Consider the following 19,360-nt stretch of genomic DNA (forward strand, 5'->3'; position numbering starts at 1 on the left):
CAAACAAACAAACAAACAAACAAACAAGCACTTGGAGGACTGAACACGTCAGGCTCAGTCAGAAGTGATTTCAGTGGCGATGACCTCCCGTGGTGAGAGCCTAAATTATTTGTTTTACTGCATGATGAATCAAAGGGAGGACTGAGCGCTTCTCCTACTGGGTGTTTATTTGCTTACGTGTTTGATTGTCTTTCATGATAATCTCAGACTCTGCTGGCTACGTGTTTGAAGCCTGGGGAAACTGCAACCAGGCGCAATGTTCCAACATTTCTAAAGATTGACTTTAAAACTGCAGGAGGAGCAGAGCAACAACAGTTAGAGGCACAAGTGGAGCATTAAGGAAAGATGGAATAAGAGGACTATGGGGTTGCTAAAGGTAGATAAACATTTCATTGTAAGTGATGGGTAAGATAACTCAGTGAGGTTTGGATTGTCAATTCATTCTGCCTTAAAGCAAGACTATTTATTTTTGACAGCAGTAAGCACACACACAATAATGATACGTTATAACATGTCATGTAAGAAAAGTAAAGAAATACACTGCTTTATAAATACAAAGGTTGCTTACATTAGCAAACATAAGCCATCATAAGCTTCTGATCATAACAGACCATGTACAGTGGTGGTAAACCCTTTAAGCTGGGGTTGGTTGTTTTCTGAAAACTGTAAAAAAAAAAAATTGGGTGGAGGCAAACAATGCTATTTAAACCCGGGTGTCTATGGTCAACAATGCGATATAAACCCGGTGTGTGAATAGTCAATATGTTTGGGGCACTATGGTCTTGGCCGAACGATTTAAAGGGCTCAGTGTGAACTTCTTTATGTTTAAGAAAATGTGTTAAGAAAAACTTAATCAGACAGCATGAAGATGACTTTTGATTGAGTTCTGGTTTTATGTTTCTGTTAGTAATTTTAAGCAACTTTGATTGACAGAATATTGCTTTTATTTTTATTTTATTTTTCAAATAAGGCTAATGCTATTTACACCCGGGTGATAAAATAATGTTTATTTTTCATTTCTCAAACGAGGCTGATGTTATTTGCACCCAGGGGTCTATGGTCAACAATGCTATTTGCACCCGGGTGTAAGTAATTGTAAGCAACTTTGATTGACAAAATATTGCTTTTTATTTGACTTTTTTTTAAATTTTTCAAAATAAGGATGATACTATTTGCACCCGGGTTTCTATAGTCAACAATGCTATTTACACCCGGGTGTCCATGGTAAACAATGCTAAATAAACCTGGTGTGTGAAAAGCCAATATGTTTGGGGAACAGTGGTCTTTGCCGAAACGATTGAAAGGGCTGAACGCACGTCTTTATGTTTAAGAGAATGTGTTAAGAAAAATGTAATCAGATAGTATGAAGATGACTTTTGATTGTGTTATGGTTTTATGTTGCTGTAAGTAATTTTAAGCAACTTTGATTGACAGAATATTGCTTTTTATTTTACTTTTGTTTTTCAAGTAAGGCTGATGCTATTTGCACCTGGGTGTCTATAGAAAACTATTCTATTTACACCCGGGTGTATATGGTCAACATTACTATTTACACCCGGGTGTATATGGTCAACATTACTATTTACACCCGGGTGTAAATAGTAATTTTGATTCTCATGTAGGGAAATGTAGGAAATAATTTCATCACTGCTGCAATACAAAAGTGGTGGCAATATGCAGCTAATCGGGTCGAGGATACGGATCGGTTAGTGACGACGGTGATTTGGTGCTGCGCGTGCGGGTGTCCTTAAAGTACCCCTGCGTACGTTGACTTGTGAAAGCCCATTCATCGCTGCTTGCAGCTTTATTTCAAAATTGGAGTCTTTAACACAGCTCCAAAAATCCAAAAAAGTATTTACCCGCTCCCTCTGGAGCCCCTGAACAGCTTGATGCAACATTTTGCACATATGCAGTGTACTCCCCATGACCTGCAAACAAACTTTGATGCTTAATTCCCATGCATTAGCATATGAGAGGCACACACATGGACTTGTTTAACCTCAACAACTCATTGTGAAGCTTCGGACTACATTTAATGAGTCACCCTTTAATCTCTGTAGGATTTAATGACACACTATTATCCCAACTTTTGACATGACTCATTTTTTTGTTCAAAAATCTTTTAATAGTCGTCTTATTTAGATTAAACAACATTTTGATAGGTTTAAAGAAATCAAAACTTGAAGCTTGATGTCCATCATGTCCATTCAGTAAAGAGTGACCCCTGGATATATCCTGTTATGCACGGGGTCCAAACCACTTGGAGTACGCGCATTAATCTCCACGTTTCATAACACTCCTTCATAAATGTGAATAATTGAGTTGGTATACATACAATTATAACGTAATTACAGTTATCTTACAGTATTCATAAACAAACGACAAATAAAATGTTGGCCTAAATTTATTCTGTACAAAGAAGCCAAGCCAAAAGAACCATGAATTGGTTGGAGTAGGAAAACACATTATAAGCAATTTTCTTTTTATAGTAAAGCAGAAGTTATATTACTCCAATGTATTAGGCAAAATCTTAGACACGGAAAAGGAAAATATAGCAAGGATACTCAAATAGACTACAATAGATTACACAACACTACATGTGCGAAACTAAATGGTTAAATTCAAACGATGCCTAATTACATTTTTGTAGCGCACTTCTCAGCACACACAGTCACACTCAGTCACACACACTTACACACACATTGGAGTGCTTTATTTTACATCCCCAGATAGAAATACGTTGGATAAACTTTTTTTTAGCACGTGTGGCCAGTTAAATTCAATCCATACTTGTTATGATTCCACAGTAAATCCTTGCGAGTGAGTTACAAGGCATTTTAAAGAAATTACAATAGAAATACATTTTCATAATAAGCAATGTACCATGAGAAATATGTATAAAATAGCTTGATAATAATAGTTAGAATAATAATACTGCTTTTCAGCTTTTCCCAGATTTCATCTCTGTCCACCACGAGTCGTAATGTCACATCGTTCCTCAAGATCAAAATAGATATCACAGAGTAAGAAAAAGCTTCCCATACAAATCCAACTGTATAAACATTATACTAAGTTCTTGCTAGGTAAAGTTCCAAAAAAGCCAAGGTGGAAAATGAAATGCACTTTTCTTTTTGTCTGCCTTTGAAATAATGATTATTATATAAAATGACTTTGCAGTTAGACTTCCTAGTATGAGAGAGCAAAGGCAGGATGTTGGCGGTTGTACACCTTTGGAAAAGACAGAACAAACATTTTCAATCCTATTTTACCTACACACCCTAAATACAGCTTTACATTTCCACGTTTTATGAACGTCACGCGACTCGTCTCCTCTCGTCTCCTGCTAGGCTATACCCGAGTGGTGGAGTGGGTGCTGGGCAGGCCTGCAGAGCTGTACCCAGCGGGGAAAGTGCTGTACGGACTCATGTTGGAGAGGCCCATCAGGGAGTTGGGGATCATCGTGATGTTGTTGGGGGTCATCAGTGGGATGTCGTCAGGGGAGCGGCGCTGGCTCAGGGAGTAGTCCATGCTTGGAGAGACGTGGAGAGGATTGTGAAGGGCCTCACACTGGTTCCTTTGCTGGGACAGGCTCTCGTCTATAGTGGTGGTGTGACTCACGTTGTTGCCTTTGCTGTCGCACTGGGGACTGGGCTGCTGGGACGTGTCCTGCCGACTGCGCTTGTCCTTGCGGTAGTACAGAGCGGCGAAGGCAAGGACGTTGAGGAAGAGCAGCGATGCCCCGACAGCAATGGTGACGCTGAGCTCTGTGGAGTAATCTCTCGGGTTGGGCATTATCAGAGGGCCCATCTCTCGCCCCCCTTCGCCGTTGTTTGAGGTGGATGCAGGAGGCCGGCCGGTGCTGCCGGCCCTCTTACCGTTGGACTGGGTGGGATCCAGCGGGGTCACCTTGGTGGTGGTGGAAGAGTAGTGGAACATGTCGTGGAGGTTGTAGAGATGGGGCACCAGGTGTTTCCAGAAGGCCACCTTGGTAGCGCGGTAGTGATCACGGATACGAGGCTTCAGGCCGATGTGCAGGTACAGCTGGTCGTATGGGTCGTACTTTGACCATGCCACTTCCTCGAAGCGGTTGGCCTTGGTGTGGATAAACTTAGTGTCCTGTGGCACTGGTTTGTTGGGATCCCTGCAAACACATGATACACAATAACGTGCGTTGGTAAGTTGGTATTAATGAAGGCGAATAAGTAATATTTTTGATCTCTAGCGAATTTAAATATCAATCTATAAACATCCGGCCTCATGCAGTAACATTCTCTTCAATTGTTCTTTCCTTTCGTCATTTCCTGTTTTGACAAAATCAGAGAAGTTAATGGCAGATGCACCAAATGTTCTTAACCAAGGAGAAATACCACTTGATCATAAATTGGAGGCACATAGCCAATTGTTTATTATTATTATTAGCATAGATAATGACCCATAATCGCTATACAAGGGCAGGTGTGTGCCGTGTAAAAAAAACGTTGGTAAAACAAATGGAGAGCTGCCAACAAAATAAGCCTGCAAAAACAAGAACTTCAGCAGCAGTAAAATTGACGTACTGTTTAAAAAAAAATTCTTTAGCCTTTCAATCATTATAATATGTCTTAAACTTAATAATCTTAATTTGATTACATAGTATTCATGACTTTTATGTCCCTATATTGAACACTTTTTTTTATTGAACGAAGAATTGATGGAAGGTTAATAAAAAAAAGTAATATCCTTTGGTACTAACAAATGAGAAAAAATCATGGATGCTTACAGAAATGAGAGGAAATATATTCCTATATCACTTCCTGCACGATGAACATTAATGTAGCTTTAAAAAAAGAAGAAAAACCTACAACCTTTTATTTGTGATTTTGTTTATATTTGCCAAAACATGATGTACAGTATATCTTGATTGGAAAATAGGCTCATTCAAGTTGGGATAACCACATTGCCCAGCCTTAGGTATGAGAAATCATTGATGCTGTTCCAAATGCAAACGGAAGGGTCAAGAAAGTTTAAGATCTGTCAAAAACACAATGTAATATCACCATCTTTCCTCCAGAGCTCAGCATTCCCTCATACACACTACAACAGTCGCCTACTGTGACCTGGGCTCTGCTAGGGTCGTGACCTCGGAGACTTTTAGCAGCTTTGCATTCAATATGCAGGAAGACTCCAGCAGGGCAGCAGCTGAGTCCTCCACTACAACTCACTTAGTGGCCTCTCATCACAGCAAATATGTGCCTCTGTATGACAAACTGTTAAACAAGCTGCAGGAGCTGTAGTGCTTTACTCTGTTGCACTTTCAACAGCATTTTTCTCTATTGCCCACTGCTGAGTCACTGTTAGTGTAATATCAGGTCGATACCAGACCATAGCTTCTCTTGGAGAATAAACGCTCATTTGTTTAAAGCTAGAAAACTTTATATAGGTGAACTTTATAATGCTCTAAATGTCACTGCTCCCAATAATAATCCAAAGCAAACTATTACTTGAAGGATTCACACTTGAAATATATATATATTTTTAATAAATATACTTAAATTTGGCATATTGCAAGCAAGCAAACATGTACACAGTATGTTGTGTTTCTGAACTCTTGGGCCATGCCTTTCTTGAAAGTACAACACACAGTGAAGTTGGCAGAGGTTTATGGAGAACATGTTAACGTCTCCTCAAATTTAACCTTTTTGTAAAACCCTGACTGACTACTTTAAACATTTATGAGAATTAAGCTGTGATTTTTTATATCTATCACCTTCAGGAAGTCTGCATGAATTGTTATGTATGAGAAGATATATTGCACATATGAAAGCCTACATTGGCTCAGCAGGGCATTTAAAGGAGACAGTTTTTCATTAGACAGAGTGGGCTTATTTCATGTGACTGTACAGTAAAGCATCACCAAAATTGTGTGGGTGGTGTACATAATTGAATATCTAGTGTGAACAAATGTTATGAGAGTATAAGAGTGCTGTTCTCTATATGTACGTTGAGCTGAATACATCTGGAATGGCACACCTAACAAACAGTAAGAGGAAATTCATTTAAATTGATAATAGCTGTAGGACTCCGTACCATGAGAGAGTCCTTGTGAATTAACAGAGGCCAAAAGAAGATAGAGGCTGGATGACAAGACAGTGGGAGTTCAGGCTTAATTAGGGGAAACTACTGAATCCTATGGTTCTTTAATCAGTGTGATAAAACAACAGTAGATGCAGTAGGAGTTAGAGGTTGATCTTGTCAACAGAAATAGAGCGGGGTCAGTGATGTTAATCCATGAGAGGGTTGTAGAATATGACATTGAATGCAACTATATGTAAATGAGCCATATCAAGGGTACATATATGGGTGGACACACTCAGATGTAGGGTGGTATATTTTAATAAGTAAATCAAATTTGAGTTATACATTTTTCCTGAGGTAGGCAACCTTTTAAAGAGGCCCTATTATGCTTTTTGGTGGTTTCCCTTCCCTGTAGTGTGCGAAATAGGCTAAAATCTTAAAGTTCCCTCCAGAAGGAACTCCTAAAATGTACTCCTCTGTTTACTTCCATAACATAATGACATCACTAAGTAACACTCGCTTTTCGATTGGCTAGCACTTCAACACATTATGCATGATAGGCCAAGGGTTTGGGACATAAGCGATCACAACAGAGCCGTCCAGCCAACCAATCAGAGCAGACTCTGGGTCAAAAGAGGTGCTGCAGCACAGGCAGTTTGAGAAAAATAAAGAGCTTTTTGAACATTAAAGCATGGAGACATGTCCCAGTAGAGACACAAAATACAAGTATGACCCTGAAAATAAGCACAATATGGCCCTGTAAAAATTTGAAATTTTTATGGTTGGTAGGCGCTCCAGATGCCTGAATGTATATGCAGAATCTCAGAAAAAGTTACTTTTCAGGATATGTCCCTCAATCTGCTGTTACTCACCCACTCTTGGCGAAGTTGGTCCAGTAAGTCATAACCACTGCGCTGAGCATGATGTCGTTCCTGGAGAAGTTGCAGGGGAACAGGTCGGTGGGGCCCACCATGGGGATGCCAAACACATAAGGCACCTCATCTCCATGGGCTGAGTCAGACCACACTGGCTTCATGAGACTCTGGCAGTGGTGGTAGAAGGCGTAGAAGTACGTAGGGGAGCCGTAGCGGGCGTGCAGGTCAGCCGTCACGACTGAGGGCTCAACCCATTGGTGGTCGGTGAAGAGAGCCACCAGAGTCTTCCTCCTGGTCTCCGGGTTGTCCTTGTCAGCCCAGTCTGTGTACATGAATTTAATTGTCTCCCTCAGTGTGTCTTTTCCTTCTGGGTAGCCGTACAAACTGTCCACAAAGTCTGACACTGCAAAGTCAAAGTCACTGCCAGACACGCCGTCCTCCAGATCCATCACGTTCTCCACAAAGCGCAGTCCTTCTCCCTGATTAACACCCAGCATTATATCGTAGTTTAGGAACTCGCCCTGCTCCATCAAGATCTCTGGGTCGTCTGGGATGACGTCTCCATCAATAACGGGACCGAAAGCGACGCGGTATCGAGCCGCTTGGATGTCTTGCTCCACCAGCTCCCTCGCACTCTTCCTCTGCAGGCAGGAGACCATGTCCACGGTGTCCAGCACGTTGCAGCCAACCCTCTCGGCCAGCATTCGAGTGTACTTGACTGGTTGGTAGTTGACAGCCCAGCTGGAAAGAGCTGAACCGCTTTGGATAATGGCTCTGTGGAACAAACCTTGGGAGACAAAATCCAGAACAAAAAAGACACCGAAGACAGCAGAAGCCCGGGGAACGGTGGTTAGTATTAGTATTCGTTTTTCAGTGCAAACCTTAAGAGCTTACTGAACCGCCCAAAGCAAATACATGACTCACTTTAAACTAATTGCTATTCCCAATTAAATCCAAGGTTTGTTGGCACACAACATTTAGGTAGATAAAAGCAAATAAGCCCACATGTCATGTACTTTGAATACTTGCCAGGCAGATAAAGCATTAGTGTGAAAGAGAGAAAAGGCCAGATTGAGCTTTGCTGATGAAAAGCTGATCAGTAAAGCAGCTGGTGGAAGAAATGAGCTGCTAATAGGATGTTGTCCCATTCCATTGTCATTAAAATCTTAGGAAAAGACAGAAATACCGTCTTTTTTCAGTTTATTCCTTTTTATCTCATTTGGGTGTCATTACTACGTGTGGATGAGCGAGGACACAAGTCAAATTAATGATCAATTTACAGCATTGTCTCAATGAGGTCTCTAGTTTTCCTCCACCAGTTATCCACACTCATTCTGTAATTGTGGAATAGTGATACTGTGTGTGTAACGAGCTGTATAGCTTGCATATAGGCTTCTGTTGCCAACTGTGCGGTGGAGGGTCTGTGCAGGGAGCTGAATATGCAGTAACCCTGATCCTCTAATGTTGATACAGTAAACACGATACTCTGTTGAATTGTTTTTATGCAGTGAGCCACCTCTGTCTCTAGGGATTTTGTATCTACCACCTAAAAATGACAAGTGATATGTATCAAGTCAAAAAATACTCTGCTGAGGTTAAAGCACAGCAGTCGCCGAAAAGAGTGCAGGGGCAGTGTCACTTTCTCCTTCCTTTACTGTCATTTATTTGATTTTTTTTTTAGGGCAGGAGCTAGCTAGTCTACTTCAAAGACAGCTGGAGGTGTTTGTGCATTCACTGCAGCCGAGCTAGGGCATCAAATACAAACCGTACAAAGGACAGTTGCCGCAGCCTCCCTGGCATTGACGAAAAGATGCAATTTGTGCCCTTCTTGTGATTCTGTCCAGCACACAATGGGAGGGTCAGGGGAAATAATACGGCAAAGATAAGAGGTTCAATTCTCCGTGGGCCACCCCTTCTGAAATGCGCAGGCCTAATTTTTGCAAGGAGCTTTGGAAGCTGTTCACTATATAGCATAATATATACTTCAAAGAAAAGTATGTCCCAAGCTATTTTTTGTTTTCAGGGGATAATCAGATATCAGTTTCCTTTGGGTATTCAGCATTTCTGTTTACATTATTGAAGACGTTATAGTAAACATTTTTACCCATTTTTAATTTTTATTATTTCCAATTGTATTGTTGTCATATATTGTCAATAGAGACATGTTTATTACATTTCATTTATATTTTTCAGATTTTACTACAATGTGACATTTTCACAGCAAATATATGGGAGGAAGAAGAAATATATGTTTTCCTGGTCCTGTTTTCTTCTCACACATGCTTTGTCTTTGGCAAACCGTGTCGGCTCAATGCAAATCAATGCTAATGCCAAAGAAAAGAGTGGTATCTTAATGTTTCGAAGACAGTACATGGGTAAAAAAGGGTAAACAAATCTGAAATAGGGAAATATTAGTCAGTCCTAATGGAGGATCTGATGGACACAGGTGAGCGTGATGGCATGGTGAAACTTTATAATGCCAGTAGGCTTCTTTAAGAGTTTCACATTTTAGGAGGCAAAGCTTTTAGGCGGATTAGATTGAGTAGTGGGGAACAAAAGCAATCACTTACTTAAAAGATACCCCCTCTACCCTACTCCCATATCATAACACTTCATCTCCTTGACAGATCATTTAGAGCTCCACTTGAAACAAAGAACAAAACTCCAAAATAATTCAGATGTTTTGTTCAAAAAGTACCTTCTCAGGATGATAAATTAATATAACATTTTAGAATTTTGACACTGCTGCTAAATGATTTCATTAATTGCTACTTAAACTTGAGCTAAAAATGGAGTAATTCTGAAATAATTGAAGTCGTAAATAACTGAGATGGGGATACTTACCCTCTGAGTGGTGGGAGAGAGTTAGCAGACTGACACAGGAGGCACCGATTCCAGATCCGAAAACTGTGATGCGACCGGGGTCTCCTCCAAAGTAACCAATGTTCTTACTGATCCAGCGGAGAGCTTGAATCTGGTCCAGGAGTCCGTAGTTTCCTTTTGCTGCCTGGTCGCCAGTACTGAGGAAGCCTGAAGCATACAGAGAGACTTCAGAGGCAGTGCCGAAGAAGAGATCTACAGTCTGTGCCATGGCTTTGATCTAAAGTTGTAGCCCAGCAGGGCATCTGAGTGAGCTGACACCGTTTCCCCTCAGGTGCAAATATGCCTTTGCTCTCTCCCACAGTGTCTCCACTCCTTAGCCAACTTATCCTGATATGGACTCCAACAGCGGCGCCCCTCAGGAAGTAATAAGGGCTCAACTCGTTGAATCTGAATTCCTTCCTCGCATGTCATGAAATTCAATATGCATAAATAAATAAATCATTTACTTGTGCATATTTCTCTACATCAATTCCCTCAAAAATGCACACTGGTCAGTTGTGCTCTTAAATTGATACTATTACCAATGCACTTGTCTAGTCTGATCTCGACAACGTACTGGTTAGAATGTTAAACACAAGGGAAAGTCTTGACCTTGCAAATGCTTTTCGAATGCTACATCCCTGAAATACTGTATTTAAATCATTCTGTTTTCTTTTAAGAAGGGCCAGGGCTAATGATTTTTTTTTACAGATTAGATAAATCCATCTGAAGGAAGATAAATTGCATTTTCAAAGTGGGTCTAAAACAGCTTTAGTGCAACAAGGACGTACCATGATACTAATTTGCATCACTTTTCCTCTGAGGACAACATTTTTATGCAAATCAAGCCACACAACCAATATCTCAGTTGCTCATATTTAACCTATTGTGCATTTTCTCTCATCTCTGCTACTATTTATGTGTGAATGCAAGAGCGGAATTTAATGACCCTAATGTTTATTCTCCTACATTTAACAGTCTAAATACCCCATTTAAAACACTATAAATTGTTACCAAAAAGACTTGTTTTCATCACCTAATATTCCGATTCTGTAGTTGAGCGTGACGACGACAACGTTCCCATAACTGGCCAGTACGCTGCCGTCCATCATGTTCCCGGTGCCTTCCATATAGGAGCCTCCGTGGATGTAGACCATCACAGGTCGAGCTTCAGAGTCCCTTATATCTGCAACGTCAACACACATATGCTGAAAAAACAACAACAGTAATGAAATGGAGAATTAATGTACCACTGATATCAACTGTTCTTTGAGAAGCATGAGTAAAGACAGCTTAGAAAAGGTGCTTGGAAGCAGTGATAGGCTTGTGGTTTGGAAGGTGTAATGACATTAAGAAAATGCATGGAAAATATCCTCTGAAGTACTTCCTCACTGTACCATTTGAAAATTACCGCTGGACTAAATGAGCATCTATTACTTTGATTTGCGGTTGAGAAGAATAAGCTGTAATGATGACTTTTTATAGTTTAACATAGAAAAAGCATGCAGAAGCATAGAAAACAAGTGTGTAGAGTTGGAGTGAAAATGTCCAAACTAAAACAAGCACTTGTTAGCAAATGCTCAAATAGGAACTGTTATTTCTTTCAATAGAAATTGAAAATCTGTCGTGCATGTTTGGATTTTTTATATTGACCAATGGCTGTCTTTAAAAAGACTGTAAGACATAGATAATGCAAATCTGTGGATAAATGTGCATGGCAGCAGAGATGTAGCTCTTACTAAAAGAATCATAAAAGAGCTCAAACCAAGAAATGTGCCGCAACAGCAATCTCATGTAAAACCAGATAAAAAGGTCTTGTTTCACTCAAATAAAAGGAACCCACTTTTTTCTCAGGAAAGGAAAAGCTAAGAGTGTTAGATCTGTTTTCACTTAACTGAGATAAAAGAATCCATGCATCAAGACTTTGAGCTCTTAAAAAAATACCTTCGGATATATGAGTCTCAGCATGTGAGAAAGCCGCCCCCTTTTTCTTGTGATGGCTCCCTGCGATTCACATAAGGAAAAAGAAGTTCAAAATTCAAAATACCATGGGCTCGTGTTTAAGAAAATATGGTCTAATTAAACTGAATAAACCAGTAGCTAAACAGATCCATAAATTAAAGGCAAAAAGAAGATTAGCCCATTTGCATGTTGCACTTTTACCTGTGATTGCTTTCTGACAAAATGCGGATGAAATTATGTAAAATCTTTAGAGATATATGACACAATGACGTATAAGCTAGATACAAAATAAGTGTTTGTTATTCTGTTCTCATAAAGTAAACAGGTTCACACACACACACACACACACACACACACACACACACACACACACACACACACACACACACACACACACACACACACACACACACACACACACACACTGCTTTATTATCTGTCTTTATATTGATCCAGCTGCCTCTGCTTTGACTGGAGTAATACATCTTTCTTGGGTCATTATTATCCCTCTATATAATTATGTTTTAGCACACACTGTCATGTCGCTTGTTCAGGTTAACCGGTGTGGGATATTTACTGAAGGTCTGAAGTATAAGGTGTATTGATGAATGATTAATGGACTTTGACTTGAAGGGGCATCACGGCCAAAAATGCATATTTAATTGGACATTTCAATAACATTTTGATAGCAAAAACACTACTGGAGATAAGTTAATATACAAAAAGCAAAGGTTTCCCACCATTAAAACAAAAAAACTAAGGAAGAAAAGGCCTTAGGTGCTTTTGAAATAAACAATGACTGACTCTTAAGAAATAAAAAATGTATTGGAGCGATGGGTTGTGCTGTTTTCTCTGAAAATGTGAATGGAAGTGTGAGCTTTAATTAACCTGTTTGCGTGCCGGGGTGGAGGTCCTTCAGGCAGCACAGGAGCTTTACAAAACATGGGCTGCACCATTTTGGATGGCTACCTCTCAAGTAGGCTGTTTATCTGTTGCTATGATACCATAGAAAAAGTCAGCCTTAAAGTCATATGTAAAATACAAAAGCTGAACTCAGTCTAACTTGGAATGACAAATGTTTCATGTTATACTAAATGCTTGTGAAGGGACAAAACCATGTAAAACCTGAATTAGAGGAATTAATTAAATTAAGTTAGTCAACATGTGAGTCTACAGGTTCATGGCAGAGACACAAAATGTCCTCTTGCTGGTTCATTTCACAGTTATTTTACAAACAAAGGAAGGATTCAACTAGACATAAACATTAAGTGACTCCCAGTAATTGATCCAACAGAAACAATGTCTGAGAAAAGAGGAGATTCAGTAGAAAACATGGAGGAATCATAGTTTTCAACAAATATGGAGGTTGTCTTTGCTAGCTTTACTAGATCTCAGTAATTCTTCAGGATGACCTTTGATAGTCAGTGATGGCAAACAGGGCTCATCATTCATCAAATACTGAAATGTATTTCTAAATTTAGTTGCACAAATAAAGATATTGCGATATAATATTTAACTGGGTGTCTAATACTAGTGAGAAATAATCACAAACCCGGGTATCTTTATGTCCAGTTGTGCCTCAGTGGCACCAGTGTATCTTCAGTTGCCACAACTCCAAATCTATGAATGATTTCCTGCTTATCAATGTGCAAATGATTGTTATTTCAAATGGATTGCGACAAGTAAAACAAAGCATTGCTTTGGATGGTAAAGCAGCCCTTGGTGGCAGCATTGACATGAGCAGTGGCCGCACACATGCTTTATGATGATATCAGAGCAACATCAAGAATAATGATCAGAAGATATGGAAAGCCATTGCTGCCTTTTACCAAACCAACTCACCATCCTCCGTCGGAGCGTAGATGTTGAGATACAAACAGTCCTCGCTCTGATCCTGAATGTAGGTGGCTACTGTGTCCAGGTTATAGGTGAACCATATGGGCATCATGATCTCTGGCACGGTGTTGTGGATGTTCTGAGGGCACACGGGCATGAAGTGGGTAGCATTCTTGACTCCGGACCAAGAGGAAGGTTGGTCGGGGGGCATAAAGCGCTTTTCACCAATTGGTGGAGCAGCGTAGGGGACCCCCAGATACTGATCAACGGGCCGGAGCACCTCACTGGGCACTGGAACCCGAAGACCTCGGAGTTTCCCGAACTGAGTAGTCACTGTCGGGTAGAATTTCTGGCTTGTGGACTTGGTGAATGACCAGCAGGAACATAGTATCCACCAAAGAAGAGCACAGTGGGTGATGGTTACAGTCCCTTGATGGTGCAGCAGGTGTGCAGGCAACAGATGGTCTCTGAATGTAGCCAGCCACATGGTCTGGACAGGACAGTGCCCTTGCACAGCACAAACGCTCACTGTAGTGTCCGCTCAGTCCCTTTGCACAGAGCCTATCAAACAGACATCACTCACTATGCCTTTGGCAGTGACGGTTATCAAATCCAAACGCACCTCAGCCAGGTATGGAGCGCCACCACTTCCACTTTTCATTGCAGTGCACACAAATCTGAAAACACAATGAAAAACATCAAAACTATGAGAAAATAGTCCAACATTTTCTACATCTTGACAAATGTATTATCATAATTCTGTGTCTTGGGGCTATAAATACAAAGTTTTTATATATAGCTTTATATCAGTATGCCTCATCCGATGTAACGCTTCAATGCTAATGACCTTTTGGGGCAAATTGCTGTCTTAAAAGAGCAAATTTATGCTTAGACATGTTCAAATCACTGAATACTGATCTGTGCATCAGTGGGGGAGGAGATGAATCTGGCAAATCCATCTGCTGGGATGTTGGAGTGATGCTGCGAAAAAACATCTCAGCTTAAAAGGTGTTAAGCAGCCCTTTTCTTCTTATGTTAAATCAACAAAATGAACAGCAAGGAAAGACAGATCTTTCAAAGGACATTTCTGGGAAAGAAATATCTAATTACATGTTTGTCTTTGGTATTTTAACAACACCAAATATCTCACATCATGAATAGGGAATGTTTGAATGTGTTTTTGTGTCTTACATCTAAGCAGCACTGGCAGTTACTGACTTGAAGATGCATAATGGAGAAGTGCCCCAGAACAAACATGTCTGATGGGACTGCAGTAGCACCAACGCCCTCCTCATAAAGCATAATAAATAAAGTAATTGCAGGTTAATTGAAAGACTTGAGGAACGCTTTAAGGCAGCAAAAAAACATTTGAGTTCAATATGGGAAAACGAGCCATTGACTCCTTTTTGTGAATTTGATTTGATGTAGTCTTCACCTGCTGCATGGATTTCTTCCCTATTTTTCCTTTCTTTCATTGGGTAAGTCTTTTTTCTTTATATGCAGGGTTTATTTTACAGCCATAGAAGCCCTAAATGCTTTCTTGTTGATTCAACTGATTTCTCTTACTTCTCACTGAAAAATTCCTTCATCTCTGATCTGTTAATTATTCCAGGGAATATTGCACTGCTTGATGCTAAGATACCATTATGAATGCTTCAGTAAGCAGGGGAATACATTTACCCCTAATTACATGTGTATACTGTATTCAAATAAGGTATCAAATGTAAGCTCACCCGTGGAGAACTCCGGAGAGCAAATTGTGTTGCGAGTCTTCCAATTAACTACTTTGTTATCCAAAGTGCATCCCGTCTTAGTCCTTATAGTGTAGGATAGCAGGAAACATATTATACTTGGCATTGGGTTCTCACTGGCTCGTCAATGAGTGAAGCAAAAACAAGCTTGTTAACCTAATCAAATCTATTGACGAGTACTGCCTCGAGCTTTGTGAAAGACTTCAACTAAACTGCTCTCTGTCAGTGTGACAGACCTATCTATTAAGACAGGGGGACACTTTTCTTTCTCCTTAGGAGGAACTAATTAAGCATAGATGTGGTGCATTGGCTTTTCTCTTTCCCTGCAACATTTTGTTTACACAAGCATGGACGTCCACAGAGCACTAAAGGATGCTCTATCTATCTTTCAGGTAATGTAATACATGATACCATAGTATGCCACATTTTTGAAGAACAAGACACATCAAATGAATATCACGTCCAATGGAGAATTATTGTACCAGTCTGCCCTAGGCCAGCTTTGTCTGTATTAATTAACACTTGTGAAAAATCCCCATAGCCAAAAAAGGACAAAACTTGTTCAATCTACTATCTGTTATGTGACAATGATGTACGGCTACCAAGACATAAAAACAAATGGAAAAGATAAAGAGTCTGATTTTTTTTTTTTTGTAGATCAGGGCACATCTAATGGTTCAGAGGGGAAACTGATAATAAATCATTTGGAGGTAAAATTCTCAATGTTCACAAAACCTGCTGGCAATCACTGTCAATCATCTAAAATAGCAGTTACGGTCTGAACAGTGGGTATCAACAATCAGACTTGGTTGTCTGAAGCCCACAAATCATCCTCACTGCCGGGGCTGCTGGAGATCAAAGGGATACTGAATTAATTCTTAAAATGAACGGCATTTCCTTTTAAATTACCCATGCATTCATGATATTAGTAGCAGTGGATGTGCTTTCTTTGTGCTATTGGACATCAAATTAAAGTTCTAATTTAAATCACTAGAACAAAGCTATACTGTAAATAACATACAGCACTTTTGTTTAGTGTTAACTGATTGTACTGCAGACTTTTTAAAGCAGCTGGATGCTGCCTGCGATGCAGAGTATTCTTCTTCCAACTTGTGATCTGCGATGGGGCAGATGTGGATAAAAGCTTTATAGCTTACACCAAATGGGCCATGTAATAAAAATGAGCCATCACTCAGTCGAGTTTGATGCACTGCAAGTTTTGGGGCAATTTAGACTGGCATCACGCCCAGCAACAGAAAAAGAACGAAACATGGGTGAAATACAGTCTGTCTTTCCAATTAAATGCTTGCAATAACTCAGTAACTGAGCGATAAGTTAAAACAAATCAAGATGTTTTACAACCATAATATATAATTCTACTTGACTATTTTGAACCAGCCAGATGTTTATGCATCACAATAAAAGCCTTGTTTTTTCCTGCAAAATACTTTAACATGACTGACTTGATCCCAGTTACAAACCTATTAGTATGATTACTATAATCATGTTTCTCTCCCACCATTTCTCTACACCTACATAATCGACAGGCACACAAATCAACACCAATTCAGCAGTTATACAAATCTCTGGGACAACATCTTATCGATCAGAATCTGGTAGCCTGAGGGCCCTCGACATGAAAGCATTTGAGAAGAAGCCTATGTCAGACAGCAGTACTGGACTCCCAATGCCCTTGTAATTCGACTGGTGTGGATCAAACCCGTTTTAGTGGATTCACCAAATCCCTTTAATTTAGCAATGCAATAACGAAAAGCAGGGATTGACGCAGAGGAGACTATACCTTGTAGATGCATGCAGGTAGCACTCAACATAATGATCAGAGCTTAATAAATGAATGCACGGATCCAGACCCACAAAGCAAGCCACAGCCCAGATAGCATCGACAAACTGCTGTAGTGTGTGTGTGTGTGTGTGTGTGTGTGTGTGTGTGTGTGTGTGTGTGTGTGTGTGTGTGTGTGTGTGTGTGTGTGTGTGTGTGTGTGTGTGTGTGTGCGTGTGTGTGTGTTGTGTGCAACCTCACGTTGTGACTGGAAAGCTTATTTAATCTAGGTCTATGACGATTTAATGTTGGATAAAATGAAAAAAATAGCAAGACAAAACATTCTATCGCGAATAGCTCTTAACGTTACAATGATCTAAGATGCAAATGATCAATCTGGACAAGCATTCATCCCACGGAAGAAAAAAAAAACCCAGGCATAATCATTAGGTTAACTCACCTGCTTTTTCACAAGCTGATTCGCGCTCCATTTCCAGATTTCCACCATACCATGCCCGTCAGTGTCGCTAGAATACAATGGGGCTGGCTGTGTGTGAAATATGTCCCCCGGTTTTGCTATCAAACGCACGGATCTGTACTCTTATCTCCTGCTTTGCACAGACTGTGTGCTTTGCGCATATACGACGCCAAGGTCAGGAGCGCCAACGGTTTTAATGGAGCGCCCACCATAGAGATCTCTGTACGGCGCCCACTGCCAGCGCGTTACTAGGCAACCACCGGGATACGCCAGTGCATTGAATTCACCCTCCAACAACCGACAAAATCCCAATTTAGAAACCATTAAGTAACTATCGTAACCTCGGACAGCACTCACGTACTCACACGCTTTGTACTCCAGCAAATCCCATCTACCTTTGACCAGATAAACAAGTGAGGCTATTCAAGCAGAGTGCAGGCCTGCATGGGGAGGAGGATGTGCATTCGGAATACATTAGGGTATTTCATTGGCATAAGCCTTTTAAGGAAATTAAGATAGGACAAGAAACATTTCCCTCCAATGTGTTTTCCCACATGGCTTTATAATATGTTTGAAATTAGATTGCTAATCAACTCATCTGCTTGTAGCAAAGTCCTAAACAATATGAATGTGCTAATGAAACGTCTGTTCTCCCATCACTATGGGAATTGTATCTGAAAAAAAGAAAGAAAGCAGTGTTGGAGAGCCTTGCAGTGACAGCTCTGGAACATCAGGTCCACACTGGTTTAACAAGCAGGTTGGATGGAGACAATGCACAGAAAGACCTTCCCTTATTACGACACATAAGCACACATAATGAATGGCTCTAAGGCAAAACGACTTCAGGCGACAGGAAATTAGCCAAGTGAAGGAAAAGTAACCTTAGAAAATAATTACCACAATTAATCATAAACAATACCATAAATTGTGTTGGTATAACACCTTTCAGTTAAACAATGCAGCACAGAAGGCTTGACAATAAGGTGCATTGACATAAAACCAACAAAAAACATGGATAGAATGCCAAATTAATAGAAAAGGGGTGGAAAATAAGAATTGATAATGATTGTACAATTAAAAAAGGATAACATAAGATAGCAAAAATTATAAATACAATGCTTAACATAAGATAGAAGATAGAACCTTATTATTCATAAAAAAAGTTTTACACATTAAAATCAGTACCCATCTACATCAATACACACTGCAGCAGCATCAAAAGATCTCCATTCTCTTTGAGTCTTCTTCCCTTTCATACATCAGTTGCTGATGTTGCTCCCCTCTTTGTGAAACACTTGTCCTAGAAACTAAAGATCTTTGGAATGGTAGCTGTTGCTTCGTACACTCTTCCTGCTTCCTTAGGTATTTATTTCTTTATAGGGAGCTTATTCTCTGCATGCATTCTTAAGTTCATCTTGAAATCACACAAATGAATACTGAAATCTGCCCCAACCACAAATTAGAAATCTACTAACATAGTAGGAGGCGAGGTCCAGACAGTTGCTGACAGAGCAAACATTTTTCTTACATACGCTTTATTGTATAATGCCCAGTGGCGATAGCTGTGAGGATGTGATTTATGCATGTGCAGAGCCAGGGATCGTCTCACACTTCTTGGAAGAGATGCTGCCTGATATTTTTTAAAGCCTGGTTACAAAGCAAAGAGAGATCATGGATTAAAAATGCCTTCATTTATTGTGTGATGATGTTTATAGGGGAACAATTATTTTTAATACATAAAGAAGGTCAAACCTATAAAGAT

General features: G+C 40.0%; 1 protein-coding gene across 2 annotated transcripts; it reads right to left on the bottom strand.

The window, feature by feature from the left end:
• Nucleotides 1–500: 500 nt before the first annotated feature.
• nlgn3b (neuroligin 3b) lies at nucleotides 501–17,894 on the bottom strand. 2 transcript variants are annotated; one of them, XM_063896242.1, is made up of 7 exons: nucleotides 17,581–17,894; nucleotides 13,596–14,266; nucleotides 11,736–11,795; nucleotides 10,828–10,977; nucleotides 9,774–9,959; nucleotides 6,927–7,716; nucleotides 501–4,141 (listed from the first exon to the last, which is right to left on the bottom strand). In XM_063896242.1, the coding sequence occupies exons 2-7, from the start codon at nucleotides 14,074–14,076 to the stop codon at nucleotides 3,349–3,351; spliced, it is 2,460 nt and encodes an 819-aa protein (XP_063752312.1). In that variant the 5' UTR covers nucleotides 14,077–14,266; nucleotides 17,581–17,894; the 3' UTR covers nucleotides 501–3,348. The 2 variants fall into 2 exon arrangements, with proteins under 2 accessions (XP_063752312.1, XP_063752313.1); XM_063896243.1 differs by lacking the exon at nucleotides 11,736–11,795.
• Between the last annotated feature and the right edge of the window lie 1,466 nt (nucleotides 17,895–19,360).

Source organism: Eleginops maclovinus, chromosome 11, assembly GCF_036324505.1.
Source record: "Eleginops maclovinus isolate JMC-PN-2008 ecotype Puerto Natales chromosome 11, JC_Emac_rtc_rv5, whole genome shotgun sequence".
Lineage (NCBI taxonomy): Eukaryota > Metazoa > Chordata > Actinopteri > Perciformes > Eleginopidae > Eleginops > Eleginops maclovinus.